At 44.9% G+C, this 22,162-nt stretch overlaps 1 protein-coding gene across 4 annotated transcripts in view; it reads left to right on the top strand.

Moving 5' to 3' along the window:
- MCTP1 (multiple C2 and transmembrane domain containing 1) overlaps nt 1–22,162 on the top strand; it is an 862,717-nt gene that overhangs the window by 577,553 nt on the left and 263,002 nt on the right. For all 4 annotated transcript variants that reach the window (XM_075593230.1, XM_075593236.1, XM_075593222.1 and 1 more), the window contains one exon: nt 21,232–21,334. In XM_075593230.1, coding sequence (XP_075449345.1) covers nt 21,232–21,334 — 103 coding nt within the window. The remainder of the gene's footprint in view (nt 1–21,231; nt 21,335–22,162) is intronic.

Below are 22,162 nucleotides of genomic sequence, written 5' to 3'. Positions count from 1 at the left end.
GGGGACAACGGAGCAACACTAACGCACCTACGCGTTTCGTGCACTAAGCACTTTATCAAGGTGACAAACATACACAATACTGCATAATTTATACTCACCTGGACTGTGCCTCGCGCTACCGGGTGTGACGTCATCGTCCCGCGTCGCAACGGGTCACGGTGACGCTGCGTGCACAGCCATTGGCTCGGCCAGTCAGGTGGTATGCTTGACTTTTTCTGACTGTCTTTTTTTCACTTTTTTTTCTAAAACAAACTTTATTAGCAATACATGAACAACACTTAAATAAAAACAAATTAAAATCACATACGAAATAATATACTAGCAGTGGATCAACACAAGTATAACCAGTATAAGCTTGAAACATAAAGGGGCACATATGAATAAGTATAAATTTATAGAGGAATACTCAGAAAAGCCCCATATAGATAGCGTGTTTTTGGTATATACTTGAGTGAGTGATGCTTGATAGTTCGTGAAGTGAATATGATCAGAAGTCAGTCTGTACAGTGGATACAATTGATGGGAACAAATATCAAATAAAAGTGTACCACTAGAGATATAATCCATAGAACACTAATGATAATGTTAATAATATATTCCCTGCACAAATGACTATTATGAAATAGAACCTGATCTCTTGTGTGGATAATACAATACCATTCATATACTTGATCATATACCATATATGAATAACATATATCAATAACATATAACATGAGATATAATAAATTGCTTGCATTATAATTACAAAGGCATGAACACAGATTGGGAGAGCATGTAATAATTAAATTAATTTAACGAATAATACTAATTAATATCAAAAAAAATGAAAAATATTACTAAGCTCTATTTGTCCACATAGGAGTGTGTAATTACATATTAATAGTTGTAAATATAAAAAAATGACAATAATAATGTTTTAATAATATTATACAATTCAACGTAGACAAAACAGGGCAATGTGTTAAATTATAAAAAATGACTTATATCCCAATCAATGTTCATGTATATGGTTACCGGTGCCTGTTATTACGTCCTATTGGTTACTAGGAGGGGCCGTCATGGGGTTTCTTTCTGTGATGGTCAAGTGGACCTCACTAGACTCCTAGCCCTTACCTGACAAATTACCACATCATTCATGGACTTTCTCATGTTATCCAGTATTATTTACACATGTCATGGAGGAATTCTGACCGATTTTGACGCATCACAAACACATTTTTGTTCTATACGCATCTTACAATGATTGCTCATTGGACTGTATTCCATTATATTGAGGTATGCACTCTGTATAGGTCATTATATTATTGGTTACTGCAATAGTGGTGGTGCAAGCAATTTTCTTTCCCCCATTCTATGTTTAATAGAAGGGGAGTTACACGAGCTTAATGAATTTTTTCAAAAATTAGTTATATGAATAAATATACAATATCATCTTCAGAAATATATATCAACTTAAAGTTTTCTACATTTTTTTCATTCTTTTCATTTTTTCTGTAACTATGGACATGGAAGAAAGTGAACATGTTGATCCTGAAGATCCCACCAATTATATGTCTGGGTATTTTGATAATACACAAAGGCTTAGAAAGGCTAAAAAGGTTTTTGAGAGCCAAACAATTCTGGATGTTGAGGATATAACAGATCTGGAAGATCACTTCCAGAAACTCAGCAAATTGATGACCAATGATACCAGAATTTGGTGGGACCTTGTCTCATTGGAAAATTATCTGCTTGTTAAGAGGATTCCAAGAGGCTTAAGAGTCAAAAAAATCCCCGACATTTGGGTTTGTAAGCCCACAATTTGAAAATGATTGGAAAAGCATTTTAAATGACTGCTCATTCAAATTGATGGAACTAATTGTGAAACTAAAATCCAAAGAAAAATTGGTTCTTGAAAAAGAAATTAAGGACTTACAAACTTACCTGACCAAATTCTGTAGAATGGATGGCTTTAAAGAACTAGATAATAATTTGGAAAAAAGTATTAAAGATCTAGAAAAAAATATTATGGATAAAAAACAACAAAAGTTTGAAAGGGACAAGTTAGATTACGTTCGGCATCAAGTGTACTCATGGGAAAGAACAACACCTAACAAACGTTTTAAAGATGCACGTCCCTATCACTCAACACCAGACGGTAAATCCAATCAGTCCAAAAAATCTATTCTTAAGCCAAGAAGTTATTCTAACACTGCATATAGTGGAGACTCAGACACAGCGGACACTGACAATATGGCACACACAGTTTCCTTTGTCACCACACATGAGGAAGATCATTCCCAATCAGATGTGGATGCCCCTAAAGAACAACGCCCCTTCTGGGAGAGGAAGTATAAAGAAAGAGATCCAGAACAAAGACCCCAACAAGGATATTCCTCTGAGTCCTCAAGACCTTCTGAGATGTCAAAAAACCCAAAAGGACGAGGCGGAGGACAAAAACAACAAAATCTAAAAGGAGCTCCAGCGAAGAGAAAGAAAAACTCTTAAATCAGGACTGTGGTGTGATAAACATCTCCAATGTAGTTCTCTCAGACGACGAACTATCACTACTTAACAAGGGCTTAGGATATGTTCCGGACACTGATTTCAACCTATTCCACACTGTGATAGATTTGAATAAATTTATTAGGAAATGTACCCTTAAAAAATTCTATCATGACAAAAATAATCAGGGTAATGAGAATATTAGTGTAACATCTGATATAGAATGTATTTCTCCCACTGTAAGTAATGATATTAACATCAATTCTTTCAGGGAACAGTGTCTGGTTCAGGACATGGACGAGATTCGGGGATTTCAAGACCCCGAATTTAACCCCGAGAATTTTCTAGGGAGTTACAAAACAGGTTTGAGGAGAAAATCAGTATTTTTTCCCGCATTTATTAAAGGTAAATTTATATCCACATTTGAGTCCCTAGTAGAAAGAGACCTAAGACTTCTACACAAAGGTTTCTCATTCACTACCAAACATAGTGCCAAACAAGGTGATAATTTATCAATAAATGAAAAACAGGCATTAAAGGATTTACAGACCAATAAACAGTTGGTTATTAAAAAAGCCGACAAAGGAGGGGCGGTGGTGGTGCAGCATAAGGATGACTATCTCAGGGAGGCCTTGCGCCAACTTGGAGATCTGACTTCCTATGCTGCACTACCCTCTGATCCCACCCTTAAATTTCAAAGGGATCTCAAAAATCTACTAGACATAGGCTCTATGCTAAAAGTATTAAATGACAATGACATTGATTACCTGTTTAACCCCATGCCCACCACGCCCGTGTTTCACCATCTCCCGAAGATTCATAAGACATTGGTGTCCCCTCCTGGGAGACCAATTGTCTCCAGTATTGATTCTTTGGGAGATGGTGTCTCACGGTACGTGGATTATTTCCTACAGCCCCTTGTTCAACAATTGCCTTCATACATTCGTGACAGCAGTGATTTATTAACCACTGTAGACCAAATTGTATGGAACCATAATATGGTGTGGGTAACGTTAGACGTAACGTCATTGTATACCATCATTTCCCATGAACATGGCTTGACAGCAGCACGTCACTTTCTTAATCTCTCTGATCTAGCACCAGCACAAGTCATTTTCTTGTTAGATGCCATTCACTTTTTGCTCACTCACAATTTTTTTCTTTTTGATGGGGTTCATTATCTCCAGAGACGTGGAACGGCTATGGGCACGAGTTTTGCCCCCTCATACGCCAACCTCTTTATGGGGTGGTGGGAGTCGTTCCACGTCTTTGGAGATAAGAACAAATTTAGGGAGCACATTGTATTTTTTAGACGCTACATAGATGATCTCCTGTTCATTTGGGAAGGAGACATCAACACACTTCGGGAGTTCATTTCTGCACTTAATGATAATGAGTTTAATCTCTCTTTCACTTTTTCTTATCACCATCATCACATTTATTATTTAGATTTATGTTTATATGTTGACACAGCACTGTCTATTCAAACTACATTATACCGTAAGCCAAATTCACGGAACACATTCTTAAGACCAAGTAGTTGTCACCCTCAAGCCACGTTCATGGGAATACCAAAAAGTCAATTCATTAGAACCCGCCGCAATTGTTCAAATGATGAAGAGTTTAAAGTGAAAGCACAAGAATTATATGTTCGTTTTTTACAGAGAGGATATAAAAAAACAGACTTAGACAGACTGCTCGATGGGGTATGGAAGATGGACAGAAATAGTCTACTTAGTCAATCAACAGTGAAAAGATCTAGAATTGATCTCAGTCCATCTTTCATAACACCATTCAGCAAACAAGCTCAATCTATTAAAGCTATTTTTAAAAAACATTGGAGCGTACTGTCGCTTGATCCTGTGCTGAAACCATACGTGTCGCTAGGCCCAAACATCATTTTCAAAAGGGCAAAAACAATAGCCAACACGATATCACCCAGCCTATTCACCACAGCAGACGAGAATAAATCTTCTCTACCTAAAGGAATGTTTACATGTACTAAATGTAAAGCATGTGTTTCCATGTGTCAGAGTAAAACATTTACATCTACAGTTACGAGAATGACATATAATGTCCCAGGTTTCATCAATTGTAATTCCACACACATAGTATATTTACTGAAATGTGGCTGTGGACGTCAATACGTCGGGAGGACCACGAGAAAACTAAAGACCAGAGTCCTAGAACATCTCCGACTAATTAGGAACAAAGATAGGAATCACCCTGTACCAAAACATTTCTCTAATTGTCCTTATGGTAATGCCAATCTATGCACGGTTCAAGGTATTGAACATATTCCTGCTTCCCCTAGAGGAGGAGATAGGGTTAAGATGCTAGACAGACGCGAATCCTATTGGATTTTCACTCTAAGAACCAGGGAACCCCTTGGCATGAACATTGATTGGGATATAAGTCATTTTTTATAATTTAACTCATTGCCCTGTTTTGTCTACGTTGAATTGTATAATATTATTAAAACATTATTATTGTCATTTTTTTATATTTACAACTATTAATATGTAATTACACACTCCTATGTGGACAAATAGAGCTTAGTAATATTTTTCATTTTTTTTTATATTAATTAGTATTATTCGTTAAATTAATTTAATTATTACATGCTCTCCCAATCTGTGTTCATGCCTTTGTAATTATAATGCAAGCAATTTATTATATCTCATGTTATATGTTATTGATATATGTTATTCATATATGGTATAATGGTATTGTATTATCCACACAAGAGATCAGGTTCTATTTCACAATAGTCATCTGTGCAGGGAATATATTATTAACATTATCATTAGTGTTCTATGGATTATATCTCTAGTGGTACACTTTTATTTGATATTTGTTCCCATCAATTGTATCCACTGGACAGACTGACTTCTGATCATATTCACTTCACGAACTATCAAGCATCACTCACTCAAGTATATACCAAAAACACGCTATCTATATGGGGCTTTTCTGAGTATTCCTCTATAAATTTATACTTATTCATATGTGCCCCTTTATGTTTCAAGCTTATACTGGTTATACTTGTGTTGATCCACTGCTAGTATATTATTTCGTATGTGATTTTAATTTGTTTTTATTTAAGTGTTGTTCATGTATTGCTAATAAAGTTTGTTTTAGAAAAAAAAGTGAAAAAAAGACAGTCAGAAAAAGTCAAGCATACCACCTGACTGGCCGAGCCAATGGCTGTGCACGCAGCGTCACCGCGACCCGTTGCGACGCGGGACGATGACGTCACACCCGATAGCGCGAGGCACAGTCCAGGTGAGTATAAATTATGCAGTATTGTGTATGTTTGTCACCTTGATAAAGTGCTTAGTGCACGAAACGCGTAGGTGCGTTAGTGTTGCTCCGTTGTCCCCTTGCTGCACCACCCTGCAATAAAACCTGACCTGTTGTTCAATTGAAAGCTTACCTCATCATTTTTCCGGTTTCACTGGGAGCTGGAAACTGCGGCAGTGCTACACATCTATACCCTTCTTCTTGCTGCATACTTACCTGGATGAACAGCACGCCCTGGATATCGAGGAGTCCTGCTAGCACCAAGGTAAAGGGCCATAGTGCCCCCACATATATGCAGTGTTCGTCAAACCTATACATTTGCTCGCCCCGGGCGAGTGGATTTAACCCCCGGGCGAGTAAATATTGGCCCAAGCAGCACACGTTTGGTACTAGGTGGCGAGTAGATTTTTTTGTGTGGCGAGTAGATTTTTTGGTGATTTGTCAACCACTGCATATATGTATATGGTTACCGGTGCCTGTTATTACGTCCTATTGGTTACTAGGAGGGGCCGTCATGGGATTTCTTTCTGTGATGGTCAAGTGGACCTCACTAGACTCCTAGCCCTTACCTGACAAATTACCACATCATTCATGGACTTTCTCATGTTATCCAGTATTATTTACACATGTCATGGAGGAATTCTGACCGATTTTGACGCATCACAAACACATTTTTGTTCTATTCGGAGGACATGGATCTGGAGTATGCTGATGAGGATGCCCTCCATGATGGCAGGGGTAAGTAGAAAGTTTTATTTACCTTATTTGTGCTGTCTGGCTAATGTTTTATTTTTTAATGGGCAAATGAGCTATTATCCATATCTGGATAATAGTTAATTTGCCCATTACTGTACTGTATGTGTTTGGGGGGGAGGGGGGGAAGGGGTTGTACTTATTTCAATGTATTGCACATTTGTTTTTGCCACAGGATTGGTACCGCAGGATTGCGGGGACCACCGAGTGTCCCCAGACACCCACGGTTTGACTACCTGAGGACTCCCGGACACACACAGGGACCACTCGCAGGCATCAGACACCCACGGGGACCACCTGCGGACTCCTGGACACCCATGGGGACCTCCTGAGGACTCCCGGACACCGGCGGGGACCACTCACAGGGATCACCTGAGGACTCCCTGACAACCGTGAGGACTACCTGAGGGCCCCCAGACACCTGCGGGAACCACCTGAGGGCCCCCAGACACCCACAGGAACCACTCGAGGGCCCCTAGACACCCACGGGGACCACCCAAGGGCCCCCAGACAGCTGCAGGGGCCACCTGTGGACCCCTGTGGCCTCTGGTATCAATCATCTGGCGAGGAGGACGGGGTTATTAGTGTTTATTGTGGGTAGCGGGGGTGGGTAAAGGGGGGATTTAGCCCTTGGTGGATAGCGGGAGAGGTTAACCCCTTTATTGCCTTAGCGGTTAGCTGCTAGCGTAATGAAGTTGCCTGTAAATGTATTTTTATTGCATGGGATTCATGCCGAGGGTCTCCGGTGCTGATATTAATGGATATCAGCTCCGAAGACTCCCAGCATCAATCCAATGCAGAAAAAAGCATTTTTTTTCTAAGTCTTTTTTCGCTGCCTCTCAGCAGCTTCTCTCCACCCTCACGCCAACTTTTCATGGCATGAGGATTTTGAGAGAAACTCGCCATTCTTGAGCCGTGATAGGGCTCGGTAACCTAATCCCGGCTACTAGAATTGCACGAGTTTCAGAACCTGCCGATAAGTAGCTTATCGCCGCTCACCGGGCGATCTTTTTTTGACGGCTGAAAAATTCGGTGATTAATTCCTTTATCGACCACTTCTCGAGGCTTACAGAATTGCAGTAGGCATTTTGGCCGATAACACACCGTAATAAGTGTCTATACAACCTATTATATCTAAATATGTGTGACAGGGCCTTTCGGCTGTTTAATAAGTGGCTTATGTACGCTTATAGCATAGGCCCCTTTATATCAATTGGGTCCCATCTTAGGTTACCCTTTCTATCATGAATTATGGTCTCACTATCCCAGTGCAAGGTACTTCATACCTCTCTTAAACACTCTGTTTTGGAGACAACAGGGGGCCTTTCAGTAGGGCCGCTCCAATTAGATCTGTATAAACCCAATAGGATATAGGCTTCCTCTGTAGGAACTTGTATGATTCTGTACTTCCATGGCTATGAACGCTAACTCGATAGGAAAATTTCCCTAACGACAAAACAACAACAATTGTCACTGTATATAAACTTTACACAGGAACTTTACACAGGAACTTCTTTCATTGCCAACTGTGAGGCTCCTCCAACTGCTACTCCCAAGAACCTAAGTTCTAGATCCTTCAGTCTCACAATATATACCCTAATGGTGACGTCTCTGGCCATGCAGTGGGAATAGCTTCTTTCTTGCTAAGTCACACTATACCTGTGATGGGAGAGGGGTGTTACTCTGTGTGAGCCCACACTGTTAAATCTTTAAGGCCCTTAACCCTTTAACTGACATAGTAGTCTCGGGGGAGCTACATGTAGCTCATAATATTTTCCAAATAGGTACCGTGCTGTTTGGCAGCTTTAAAAAAATCTTGTTGATTTTACAAACCTATTACTGATTCTGCCAGTCTGTGTAGCAGAGAAGATTTACCCCTTCAGTGCTGGAGGGGTCAGAGACACATTTCATAATATTGTAATACGTAACAGGACTATTCTGCATTGAAAGAGATACATGTAGACAACGACTCTGGCGGCAAATGACATTTCGCAAACAAAATAAATAAATGTAGGCTTAGCAACTGCACAGCTTTCCAATTTAATATTAGATTTTGTTTCTTATTCACGGTCACCCCCTGGAGTCACCATTTTATAAAACTGTTTCATTTCAGTAGCTCCCCCTCCACTACAAATCAAAGGGTTCAACCCTTCTGCAAACAGAGATGTATAATCGATTGCACATCCCAACGTGCTTCGCAAATTGCATCTGTAACATATTGAACAACTGACAAAATACAATTTGCATAGCGTGTTAGATATTATCTTAATGGAGCCAAGTTGCAGATTTCAATAACTTTCATATCCCTTGTCTTGAGTAGAACGACAGCTCACATGCCGTGTAGCTGCTAATGTCAAATTGCATGCAGCAGGCTAGCAGTTTTGTGAGACCATGAGGGCATGATTTAGTGCTGTGATTTGGCATTAATGTGGTGGTACCACAGCATTGCGCTCCTACAGATGTACCAAGCAATGCTGCACTTTACTTTTAAATTACCCATCGAGGAGTCAATAAACACAGCTTGACTTGCTTCTTTTGTACCAATCAAACAGATGGCAAACTGCATGGAAAGGAAAAGAAGTTACTATTATTATCAAAGCTTACTATTTCAACCCCCCCACCCCCACCCCCCAAAAGAGATTTAAGTATGGGCAGCACATTTCCATCTTTTCTTTTAATAATTGATGTTTTAACTTCAGTTGTTATTGGGAAAAGTAGAGCACATTAAAATAACAACTGTGGAACTGGTCACTTTGTCCTAAAAGGGCAATGCACAGATATGGTATGTGTATTGCTGCATGCACGTTGTGGTCATGTCTGAACATAAACCATTTGTGAAAATTGTGACAAATGCTTGAAATGTTCCTGGTGTGTGGCGATCTCGAGAAAATTGCCCTGGGGGCATCTACCTGTAGCTTGGGGATTTGAAATTCTGTGAATGAATAGGGCATCTTATGCAAACCAGGAGCTCCTCTCCTGACATAGCAATGAAAAACAGTGTATGGGGCATAACATAAGGGTCAAGTTTTTTTTTTCTCTAAGAGTTTACAAAGTGCAATGGTTATAGCGGCGTTCCCACTAGAAAATATACAAACACACCGTAATAAGTGTCTATACAACCTATTATATCTAAATATATGTGACAGGGCCTTTCGGCTGTTTAAAAAGGCAGCACACCTAGAGCCTGTCTGTAGTTGATGAGTCCAGCAAGGAGCTGGTTAATTGCACCCAGAGGCAATTAGCCAGCCTCCACCTGGCTCGTCAAGCAGGTTTAAAAGGTGTCATGCACAAACTGCCTGACTTTCTCTAGCCCGGAAGGCTGGGCTGCCAGAGAGATCCGGGGAAACCAGACCCTCTCTTTCAGGGCACAGTGGATCCAGGAATCCGCCAAAGTGTGCCCCCCCACGGACGGACGGACACTGATATAAGGAGCCCACTGCTTACAGGTACCTCTTTGTGTTCAGAGGTTGGCAAGAGGCCTAGCTTAGTGAGCCCTTACAAAGGGATAGGCCTGTTTGATTTGTTTTTGCTGACATGAAGCTGTATTGTTTTAAAGTTACGGGCTAAATAAATGCCACTGTTTATGTCACTGTAGCCGGGCTCCCCTCTCTCTTACTTGTTGGTGTGTATCGGAGGTTCCGCGACTTCAGGGCGCCGCCATATTGATTATTGGCGCAGGCGCAGAAGGAGGTGGGATTGGCTATGGAGCAGAGGTCGCGCATGCGCGGGCATAGCTGCAAAGCCCGCAAAGGAGGAATGGTTCCTATAGGGTGGAGCGTAGGGGACTACGAGTACCAGCAACCATCGCGAGACCATGTGACGCCAGGGAACCAATGGGGTGGCTGGAATATCGGGAGGAAGGGAGATAGAGCTGCACGGGGGCGCACGTTGCTCAGAGCTAGCGGGAGGAGGAAGGAGACGGAGCTCCAGGTGTAGGGAGGCACTCAGCCCCTACCTAGGCCTTTTCCCCCGGCCCAGTTAGGCCCTGAGTCCCCGTAGAGTGGAGCAGAGATAGGGATTGGCCCTAGACAGGTTCCGGTTCCCTTATTGTGCAGTTCAGTGATCAAGTAAAGAGACAGTACCTATCCAGCAGGAAGTCTAGGCTCAGACCCTGCTGCTGTTGCTGCCGTTCGTCAGGGTGGGATCGCCCCGGACGGCTATTGCTGGAGCCATATCGCATCTGACCCTTTGTGAAGACCCTTGGCAGGCCCGGGTACTGGAGTGCCGGCAGGTAACCATCACCAAGTGCACCAACGATATCATATTCTATTCACAAGGGACTAGTGGCTTGCCAGTCACACACATTTATCTCACTTGAGGGTGGGGAACATATTGTGTAGGGTTATTGGACACGGGGTGGGATCACCCGGTGTAGGGGGGGAAGCGTCCTGCGAGACGCGGTAGTAGTGTTTCCTCTAGAGAGGGGCGCCTGTTGATATATACTGCCTATACAAACAAGTAAAGTCATTCGGTTGTTTTATATGCTGTGTGTGTGGAGTGATATATAATTGTCCTGCGAGGAACCACTCCCTCTCTGGTGGGAGCCATCGCAGGTGGAGGCGCTGCACCAAGTACGAGGTATTATCTATTATTACGTGTGCCCCAGGCTCTCAGTGGCGGAGGCTTAGGCCCTGTGAGCCTACAGGTTATACAGCATATGGTAGCGGTCTGTGTTCACTAGGAAACAGGGTTACATTTGGAGGCGCTGCTGAGATCTTAGACCTGGGGTGCCCGTTAACACACACACCGCACCCTGCTTACCATGACTCTCCCCTCGCGCCAGAAAGTGCGCGATTGGGCACGGCAAATGCAAACGCCCACCGCATGGTGGCCGTGAGCCAAGTACCTATGGCCTTACCATTAGAAACATTACAAATGGCCCTGCGACAACTACCAGGTTTTTCTAAAGCCCGTCTGGTAGACGTTCTTATAGACCAAGACTCCGAGTGGAACACCTTACTAGTTGATTGTCGCCGAGATTTGGTGGTTCTCGAGCCCGCCGTGCCCCAATACTTGCAGCTCCCCAACTCTCCGCCCGGCGGAAGCCCCTTTGTCTACCGACTCCGGGACCTCCCCACTGAAGGACTGGGCGGCGACAGCCCTACTCTCACCTCAGCCCCTTACCCGGCTAGTGAATCGGGTAGCTGTCAATCGGAATTTAGTTATCAAGGGTCCAGTGTATCCGAAGAAGCTGGACTGTGTAGGGAGATGCTACAGAAACTCAATGACAAGGTAGGCCAGCTAACTGCCCCACCCAGTTTACCTCCGTTAGTGGAAGCCCTCACCTTGGCTACACACTCCCAAAATTACCGAAAGCTGAAGGCCTTCTCCGGGACTCTTCCTGTCCCGACGGGGGAAGACGGGATAGACCCATGGAAGGAGCACACCAAGGTGTGATGGAAGAATGGTCCTGTACGGACACTATGAAACACCAATGCATCATGGAATGCCTGAGACCACCCGCGTCCTCTCTGGTCAGTATTCATCGTGAGCAACATCCTGACCTGACCTCTCGGATGATGGTCGAATTCTTAACAGAGGCCTATGGTATAACCGAGGATGATGGAGCCCTGTGGGCCAAATACTACGCCATTAACCAAAAGGATGGAGAGGACTTGTCTGCCTACATCCACCGGGTACAAATAGCGTTAGGACCCTTGCTTCACCATAAATACTTTAGTACTTTACTTTACAATAATGAATACCTCCGCAAGCAATATCTGCGTGGATCCAGCCCTAATCATCCTATTGCCAACATGATTCGCGATAATCTCACTCAGGGGAGCCCTCCCTCATTCACCAAGCTGTTAGAGCAAGTCAAGGAACATGAGGTGCATCTACTGCTTCATTCTCCACAGAAGGCAAAAGTGGCCGCCACTCCCAAGAGCAAGGGGGGTAATGAGAAAAAGGAAAGACCCCCCAGACAAACCCGGACCTGAACGGCCGAAGTATTTAGGGCGAACCTCGCCCTCTTACAACCGCCGCACTCCGCTGAGGGATCTGTCCTGTTACAAGTGCGGAAAGAAAGGGCATATATCATATGATTGTCGGATGGGAGAACCCCGTGACAGGAGTGCCTCTCCCAAGAAGTTCACGCCTAATGCCATGGTCTGTGGCTCCAATGCTACCAGCGGAGAAGACCCCGCTCCCACCCAAGGTGGCGAGGGTCTCCGGGACGAGAATAATCGAGTTGGGCCGGTGGCTCTTGTACGGGTGCCGGTAGACGGCATCTACTCTTCCGCCTTACTGGACACGGGATCTCTGGTGACCATCATATATCAAGGGTTCTATGATCAACACCTCCAGAACCGGCCACTGAAATCGGCCGAACATATCAAAGTAAGAGGGCTGAGCAATGAAGACTACCCCATTGATGGTATCGTGACGGTGTCTCTGGAGATCCAGCAACTCAACACCGGGAAGTCCCATCCCATGAACGTAGATGCCCTCGTGTGTCTGGAACCCAAAGATCTACCTAAGTACCCGATCATTCTGGGCACCAATGCGGACATTGTACAAGCAGTTATCCGGGCCTATTTGCAAGAAACCAATGAACTGCCCATGTCCGGTCTTCAACTGCAGCTTGTCCAGATAGATCCGGACCCTCCTCCTTCGGTCTCGGAAGACTATGGACTGTTGTTCTGCGGCAGAGCGGGCTTAACCAAAATTTCACCAGGGGCAGTACAGAGGATGCCCCCTTGGTTCGCATACGCTGAACGAGCGGACACGGAACAGCTCTTTTCACTAGAGAGTACGCCGGAAGAAGAAGCTAACAGGGGGTACCGCTTAGTACCGGAATTTCGGGATTGGCCGGCCGCCCTTCCTCGTCGCATCTATGTAATGGTCCAGAATCTGTCCCCCTTCACCATGGCCATCGACGCGGGACAACGAATAGGGAGAATCTATCCAGTCAGCTCAGTGGACGAGGCTGTCCAAGTCAATGCCACTCGAACGGAATGCTCCTCCGCGGGGCTGGATTTCAACTTCGGCTCGACCGGATTGCCAGAAGAGTGGAAGGAGAGACTGCGGGTTCAATTGGAAGAGAGGCGAGACGTCTTCTCTACTGGAGAAATGGATGTGGGGTGCAGTCGCAGTGCCCAACACACTATCCGGATGAATGATACGGCCCCGTTCCGGGAACGGTCCAGACGACTCGCCCCTACAGACGTTGATGATGTACGGACCGTCCTTCAAGAGATGGAAGCAGCCGGGATCGTCACGGAGTCAAGAAGCCCTTATGCATCACCCATAGTGGTGGTGAGAAAGAAGAATGGGATAGTGAGGCTATGCGTGGATTACAGGACAATGAACAATCGTACTATTCCCGACCAGTATAATCTTCCCCGCATAGAGGAAATCCTGAATGCCCTCAATGGGAGTAAATGGTTCAGTGTGTTGTTTCTCCGGTCTGGATACTACCAGGTACCCATGAGCCCAGAGGATCAAGAGAAAACCGCTTTCATTTGTCCACTGGGGTTCTATCAATTCACTCGCATGCCCCAAGGCATATGTGGGGCACCGGCCACCTTCCAACGGCTAATGGAGAAGACTTTAGGGGATTTGAACCCCCGAGAATGTCTAGTGTATTTGGATGACATCATCGTCTTTGGCCGGACGTTAGAAGAACACGCGACTCAGCTCCTGAAGGTGCGCGACCGGTTAGCCCGAGAGGGGCTCAAGCTATCTCTGGATAAATGCTATTCTGTAGGACGTCAGTGACTTACGTGGGACACATCATGTCTGCGGTGGGAATAGCCACTGATGCAGCTAAAATAGAAGCCGTAGTAAGCTGGCCCTGACCTGATAACGTGGTGGAATTGCGCTCGTTCTTGGGGTTCTGCGGGTACTATCGTAGGTTTGTGGAAGGATATTCCCGTCGGGCCAAAGCCCTCAACTGCCTCCTCAAAATATATCCCAAGGATACAGTCCGAAAGACTACTCCCGTCCGACAGCCCTTCGGGGATAAATGGACCTCAGAGTGCGAACAAGATTTTTTGGACTTGAAGCAGAGTCTGACCGCGGCTCCCGTGTAAGCCTATGCCGATCCCGAAAAGCCTTATATTCTACATGTGGACGCTAGTCTCAGTGGACTAGGGGCTGTGTTGCATGAAAAACAACCGGAAGGGTTACGACCCGTGGCCTACATCAGTCGCAGCCTGACGGCCAGTGAGCAAAACTACCCAATACATAAGCTCGAGTTTCTTGCCCTGAAATGGGCCATTGTGGACAAACTCCATGACTACCTCTATGGGACTACCTTCGAGGTGCGTACCGACAGCAATCCTCTTACCTATATCATGACCTCAGCTAAACTTGATGCGGCAGGACATCACTGGCTAGCCGCACTCTTCAACTACAATTTCACTTTGAAATACAAACCGGGCCCCTTGAATGTGGTGCGGACACTTTATCTAGACGACCGGGGCTGGTCGCAACCCCCGACGACGATCAATGGGAAGAAATCCCGGGAACGGGGATGCGGGCGCTCTGCTGCACCACAGCCATAGTGAACGATCATGTAGCCTTCTCCGAATTAAGAGTGACTGATTCCTTAGGGTGCGCGTCCAAAGCCATCCCAGAGGCATACAGGGACCCTAGTGGCATGCACATCACCCCTGACAAGATCATAGCGTGGAAAGACATGGTGCGTTATCAGGTCCATGACCCGGTAGCGGGGGCCATCCACTTTGCTATTCAGAAAAACCGCCCAGATCTACTCAAACGCGCCCCTGACGATGTGGGAGGCATCCTGATGCGGGAAGCAGATAAGTTTGAAATAAGGGACAATTTACTATACCGAGTTGTAGAGTATCATAACCACCCAAATAGGAGACAGCTCGTTCTGCCCAAAATGTTACAATATCTGGTGTTGCAATCATTACATGATGAACATGGACATCTGGGCGTCGACAAGACTTTTGGATTGGTGAGGGATCGGTTCTTCTGGCCAAAAATGAGAGAAGCCGTAGAGCAACACTGTCGGCGGTGTGTTTGGTGCATTCAACGCAAAACATTACCCACTAGGGCCGCCCCAATGGGCCATTTGAAAAGTACGGGACCCATGGACTTAGTATGCATGGACTTTCTATGTATCGAACCGGACAGCCGGGGCATCTGCAATGTGCTGGTCATCACTGATCATTACACGAGATACGCGCAAGCCTTCCCGACCAAAGACCAAAAAGCCATCACTGTTGCCAAGGTGCTCTGGGAAAAATACATCATACATTACGGGCTTCCTCAATGACTACATTCTGACCAGGGCAGAGACTTTGAAAGCAAATTGATACGGGAGTTACTAAAGATCTTACACATTACTAAGTCACGAACCACCCCCTACCACCCGGAAGGGAATGCACTGCCTGAACGGTTCAATCGCACGTTACTGGACATGCTGGGTACCTTGACAGGGGCACAAAAGACTGAGTGGAGTAGACATGTGGAAACGTTAGTGCACGCTTACAACTGTACTAGACATGATTCTACCGGATTCACCCCCTATTTCCTGATGTTTGGGAGAGAGGCCCGATTGCCCGTGGACATACGTCTGCGACTCTCCACTGACGGTGTTCATAATGCCACTCACTTCAAATATGTGCAGAGGCTACAAGAGTACCTGCAACAGGCCTATCAGCAAGCGGAAAAATCTACAGAAAAGCTGAACGAGGGAAATAAGAGACGCTATGACCACAAGGTCAAACATATGGATATTCAACCGGGAGATGCAGTACTCTTTCGCAATTTGGGAGTGCCCGGGAAACATAAGTTAGCTGACCAGTGGAGAGAAGGAGTGTATGAGGTAGCGTCGCAAATGCCTGGCCTTCCGGTCTATCGTATCAAGGACTCGGAGGGTCGGGTGAAGGTATAGCATAGGAATCACTTACTTCCTATCCCACAGGTAGAGGAGGGTGAAGTGGAATGGTCTGCAACCTCCTTGGATGGCGAAATGACACAGGGTGAAAACAGCCCCCAGACCGATAATACAATACAGTATGAAGAAGACACGAGGCAACCTCTCAAAGGGGCCCTCAACAGCGAGCATCTCCCAGTGGAGCTATGGGTAAAGGGCTCGGTGAACAAACGCCCAATGCGGTGGCTCCGGAAGGTTCTATATTGGACCCACAGAGCCCATGTTTTGTACCTTGTAATGATCATGTAGAGACTGTAACTCCCACAAGGGAAGAGGCCAAGCCTCAGGACCAGGACAGTCATTCTCCTGAGGGAGTGACGGAAGAACAGTTAAGGAGAAGTCAGAGAAGTGGGCAGCCTCCAATGAGGATGACCTATGATCAGTTCGGGGCACCCCATTATGAGGCTCAGCAGTGGGCTCGCAACCGAGTAAAGTCAGTAATCGTTATGTTCAGTGAGATGTATAATCTTATCTAGAGTGTGGAGAGTGTTGTTATGTATTCATGCATTTTTTATTATATAATTGTTGTGCAGTTAAGGTTATCGTCCAAGCAGGGTCGTTGGAATCCACAGGGGGGAGGATGTAGCCGGGCTCCCCTCTCTCTCACTTGTGGGTGTGTATCGGAGGTTCCGCGACTTCAGGGCACCGCCATATTGATTATTGGGGCAAGCGCAGCAGGAGGTGGGGTTGGCTAGGGAGCAGAGGTCGCGCATGCGCGGGCATAGCTGCAAAGCCCGCGAAGGAGGAATGGTTCCTATAGGGTGGAGCGTAGGGGACTACGAGTCCCAGCAGTCACCGCGAGACCATGTGACGCCAGGGAACCAATGGGATGGCTGGAATATCGGGAGGAAGGGAGATAGGGCTGCACGGGGGCGCACGTTGCTCAGAGCTAGCGGGAGGAGGAAGGAGACGGAGCTCCAGGTGTAGGGAGGCACTCAGCCCCTACCTAGGCCTTATACCCCGGCCCAGTTAGGCCCTGAGTCCCCGTAGAGTGGTGCAGAGATAGGGATTGGCCCTAGACAGGTTCCGGTTCCCTTATTGTGCAGTTCAGTTATCACGTAAAGAGACCGTACCTATCCGGCAGGAAGTCTGGGCTCAGACCCTGCTGCTGTTGCTGCCGTTCATCTGGGTGGGATCGCCCCGGACGGCTATTGCTGGAGCCATATCGCATCTGACCCTTTGTGAAGACCCTTGGCAGGCCCGGGTACTGGAGTGCCCGGCAGGTAACCATCACCAAGTGCACCAACGATATCATATTCTATTCACAAGGGACTAGTGGCTGCGCAGTCACACACATTTATCTCACTTGAGGGTGGGGAACATATTGTGTGGGGTTATTGGACACGGGGTGGGATCACCCGGTGTAGGGGGGGGAAGCGTCCTGCGAGACGCGATAGTAGTGTTTCCTCTAGAGAGGGGCGCCTGTTGATATATACTGCCTATACAAAAAAGAAAAGTCATTCGGTTGTTTTATATGCTGTGTGTGTGTGGAGTGATATATAATTGTCCTGCGAGGAACCACTCCCCCTCTGGTGGGAGCCATCGCAGGTGGAGGCGCTGCACCAAGTACGAGGTATTATCTATTATTACGTGTGCCCCAGGCTCTACGTGGCGGAGGCTTAGGCCCTGTGAGCCTACAGGTTATACAGCATATGGTAGCGGTCTGTGTTCACTAGGAAACAGGGTTACATCACTAATGTATGACTCCCTGGTTGTACCTCTGCACTTGTCTCCTACATCTGATGTTATAAGTGGGATAAGAGGGGACCCTTGAATTTCAAAGGGGCCCCGAGAGACCATCCAGGAATATTTTTGTGCTTTTGTTTGCCCACAGTTCCTGCAACAGGTTGAGCAACAAAACCAAGAACAAAAGAACCAAGTGCAGAAGTGATGGCAGGAAAGCTACACTGCACTGGAAAAAGCTACAACGCCACAGTCTGACTGGGAGGACTACAACAGATGGTGACCCACAAAACTTAATGACTTTGTGACCAATGTCTTCCCACCACATGTGCGAAGAAATAAACCATAGGTTTTTAAAATGGCCAATCAGAAAAATAAAAGTCCATAGAGACGCTTATGAGAGTTACGAACTCTGCAAGTGAAGTCTGCCCACCTGTAGGACTACCAGCTGGGGTTCTAGCATATACGGAGAAAATAGCTGCAATAGTACCTTCCAAGGTCAGTGGGAAGAATACACCTGATACCGCCAAAATGGAGGGCAAAATGTGGTGTTCCTGCAATTAACCTGGCCACATGGAAGAGTGTCCCTTCTGATCCTCATGAGGAGGATATCTCTTATGTGGGCCCAGAAAAGCGACTCACCCTCTAAACACCCGTAGGATGGTGGAGCTGCCTGAACTCTGTATGCACCGAAAAGACAGGTTTCTATGACCGTGAAGAGCGGACCCAGTTGAACCTTGAATATTTCCACTAGCTAGTGCAACTATAAGAAAAGCATGATCAATGATGTGAAACTGCTGAAATTTCAAACAAAGAAGGAGACCCCAATATCCCTGATGGGACAGATTCGTCCAAAGCAAAAAGGCGGGGTAACAAGGTTCTCCGCTTACCATGGAAGAGTCAGACATGTCCGCAGATCCCGTAAAGAAAAAGGTTGTGTCTGAGATGCCCTGCAGACTAGAGCAAATGGGGGGTTCGTCCCGGGAATGACGGAATCCCCAGAGGGCCCAAGGCAGAGGTTGTGTACCTTGAAAAAATGTCTCTGGTCCTTATTGGGAGAAACACTCACAAAACCATACCATGGGAGTAGAGCTGGACCTAGTGAGTAATGATCCCTGAAAATGCAATGCCAACAGACCAAGGAACAATTGTTTAAAGAAGTTTAGGGCAGATACATTGCACCAACTGCTGATAGCTCTAGAGATGGCAAACACTGAAATTTCCACCATGGATGAGAAGCAAGATGAGGCTCAAAGTGAGGACTTCTCCCTCAGTATAGAGCTGGAACGCTCCCAAACTGAGTTTTTCAGTCTCAGTATGAACCTCAAAGTCTCTCGGGAAGAGATTTGTAGTCTCCGTACAGAGCTGACAGTCTCCCAGAAAGAGTTTCACAGTTTCGATACCGAACGAGAGGTCTATCGGAAAGAGGTTCAAGCTGTCAGAACAGAGCTGTAGATCTCTCGCTAAGAGGTCAATAGTCTCAGGACAGACTTGAACATCTTCCAGAATGAGGTTCACACTTTCTGCATAGAGCTGGATGCCTGAAATCAGGAGATCATCAGTCGCCGCACAGAACCGGAAATCTCCAAAAAGGAATTTCACAGTCTCATGGGGGAGCTGAAAGTCTTTCAAAAAGATGAAAAACTATCACTCATAGAGCTACTCATATGCTTCCTTAAGCAGGTGTGTTTTGAGTTGGGTTTTTAAGGTTGATAGAGAAGGTGCTTGTCGGATGTTGAGAGGAATGGCATTGCAGAGGTGTGGGGCAGTCAGTGAGATAGGTTAAAGGCGGGAGAGGGCTTTAGATACAAAAGGGGTAGAGAGAAGACATCCTTGAGCAGAACGCAAGAGCCAGGATGGTGTATAGCGAGAAATTAGGGCTGAGATGTAAGGAGGAGCAGAAGAATGTAAAGCTTTAAAAGAGAGGAGAATTGAGTGTGTGATATGGGATTTGATAGGAAGCCAGGTGAGGGATTTCAGCAGGGGAGATGCTGAGACAGATTTAGGAAAGAGTACAGTGATTCTGGCAGCAGCATTCAGGATAGATTGTAGGGAGGCAGGTGAGAGGCAGGAAGGCCAGGCAGCAGGAGGTTACAGTAGTCAAGACGGGAGAGAATGAGGGCCTGTGTCAGAGTTTTTGCAGTTGAGCAACAGAGGAAAGGGCGTATCTTTGTAATACAGCAGAGGATGACCCACTCACATATCCCACACATATTCTGTGACGGATCCAAACTTTGGGGTTATCTAGAGTGACCAACTCATATAACCATCCAGGCACCCTTGTCAGTCATGCATCAAGGCAAGATGAAAAATGGAGGGAGGGGGAGGGAGATTCCCACATAAAATAGAGAAAAATAACGATGGTGCAGATTTTGTGTAATTATTATTTTTATATTTAATTCTTCTCTATTATATTAAGTGACAAAGGGAATCAAGTCTGGACCCGGGTGTCTCTTTTCTGATACTTGAGTTATTAATTAATTCATTTATTTTTATTTATAAAAATGTTACCAGGAAGTAATACATTGAGAGTTATCTCTCATTTTCAAGTATGTCCTGGGCATAGAGTTATGATGACAAATATATGGTTACAAATACATAGTTACATTAAGTGAAAAGGGTTGTACATTATATACAAGACATTGCATGCATTAAAGATAATATAAGTAATAGGTGTATGTAACAGTTACAGACCAGATTAAAATGGGAGGCAGCTTTAGTTTTGAAAGAACTTAGACTGGTGGCGAATGGGAGAGTCTCAGTTACATTGTTCCAGTTTTGAGGTGTACAGTAAGAGAAGGAGAAAATATTGGATTTCAATTTTTATTCAATGTTCTAACAAGTATCCTCCTTTATGTTTGCATATAGAAGTGCTTGTGGATCAACATGGCATTTAAAAAAATAACTATTTGTAGGTGCTTATGAACCAGAAATCTTTGATTTATTCTGTGTTTATATGATTGTGTATTACTGTGTTTGTTTGTGGGTTTTCATTCTTTACATGGGTTGTAGTTATGGTGCATTTTGCACAATTTACCCATTCTCTTTGGTTCTAACCTTTTACCTGTTTCTTTCTTTTCTCTTGCACCCTGCAGGTAAAAGTGACCCGTTTTGTGTAGTTGAGTTGAACAATGACAGACTTCTGACTCAAACGGTATTCAAGAACCTCAACCCCGAATGGAACAAAGTATTTACATTGTAAGTTTTTGATGCAAAGGTCATAAATAACATAATATCCTTTAATATCAAACACTGATCTATACAAATGTTAGAAATGATTACATTTACACAGTGGAAAGAGATTCAGATAAGATTACCCTTTGGTCGTAAAATTGAGGTATGAAGTCTTTAAAACAATGCATAATTTGTGTTGCGTGGCATACTTTTGTTGCAAGTGTTTAAATTTCATTTTTTCTTTTGCTTACATGTTATATTGTATGTTATATGTTAATTGTTCATTATCTTTATTTACATGTGGGTGACATATTGTGTGAAATCTTATATATGTATAAACTGTTTACTTTATATAATATATCATCAAAGCAGAAATACCGCTCATTTTGGACATTGACTTTTCATCAGCATTCAAACTGGGAGATAGTGTAGAGGAGGATCATGCCATGTGTAGCTATGGGGACCCCTCATTCCCAAGATGCTCGCGGTTTACTTCCTCGATTTTCAAAGTTGGCATCTGCAATCATACAATAGAACGCAACCACAGCATCCATTGTCATGTCCTATTATCCTGCGAAATTTCAGGTCTATTTTGATTTTCCAAACGGGTCCTTTAAGAGCGGCAACTAAACCTGTACAAGTACAATATCTCGTGAGCCTGGGGGTTCCTGGAGCTAAAAATAGTGTGGTTCACGGGGGGGGGAGGTGGGGTGGGGGGACAAGAAACGATTCGTCGGAATTGCTGCTTTAAGTAAATCGGCGTGAAAAACATGTTATACTTAAATCTAGCATGAACTTTCTGAAAAAAGTGCATAGGTCTGGCAAAGTCTCTTGAAATGGGCTACTAACGCA

The sequence above is a fragment of the Ascaphus truei genome, chromosome 1 (assembly GCF_040206685.1).
Source record: "Ascaphus truei isolate aAscTru1 chromosome 1, aAscTru1.hap1, whole genome shotgun sequence".
Taxonomy (NCBI): Eukaryota; Metazoa; Chordata; class Amphibia; order Anura; family Ascaphidae; genus Ascaphus; species Ascaphus truei.
The sequence above is the reverse complement of the archived record's forward strand: the minus strand, read 5'-3'. Positions and strand labels throughout refer to the sequence as shown.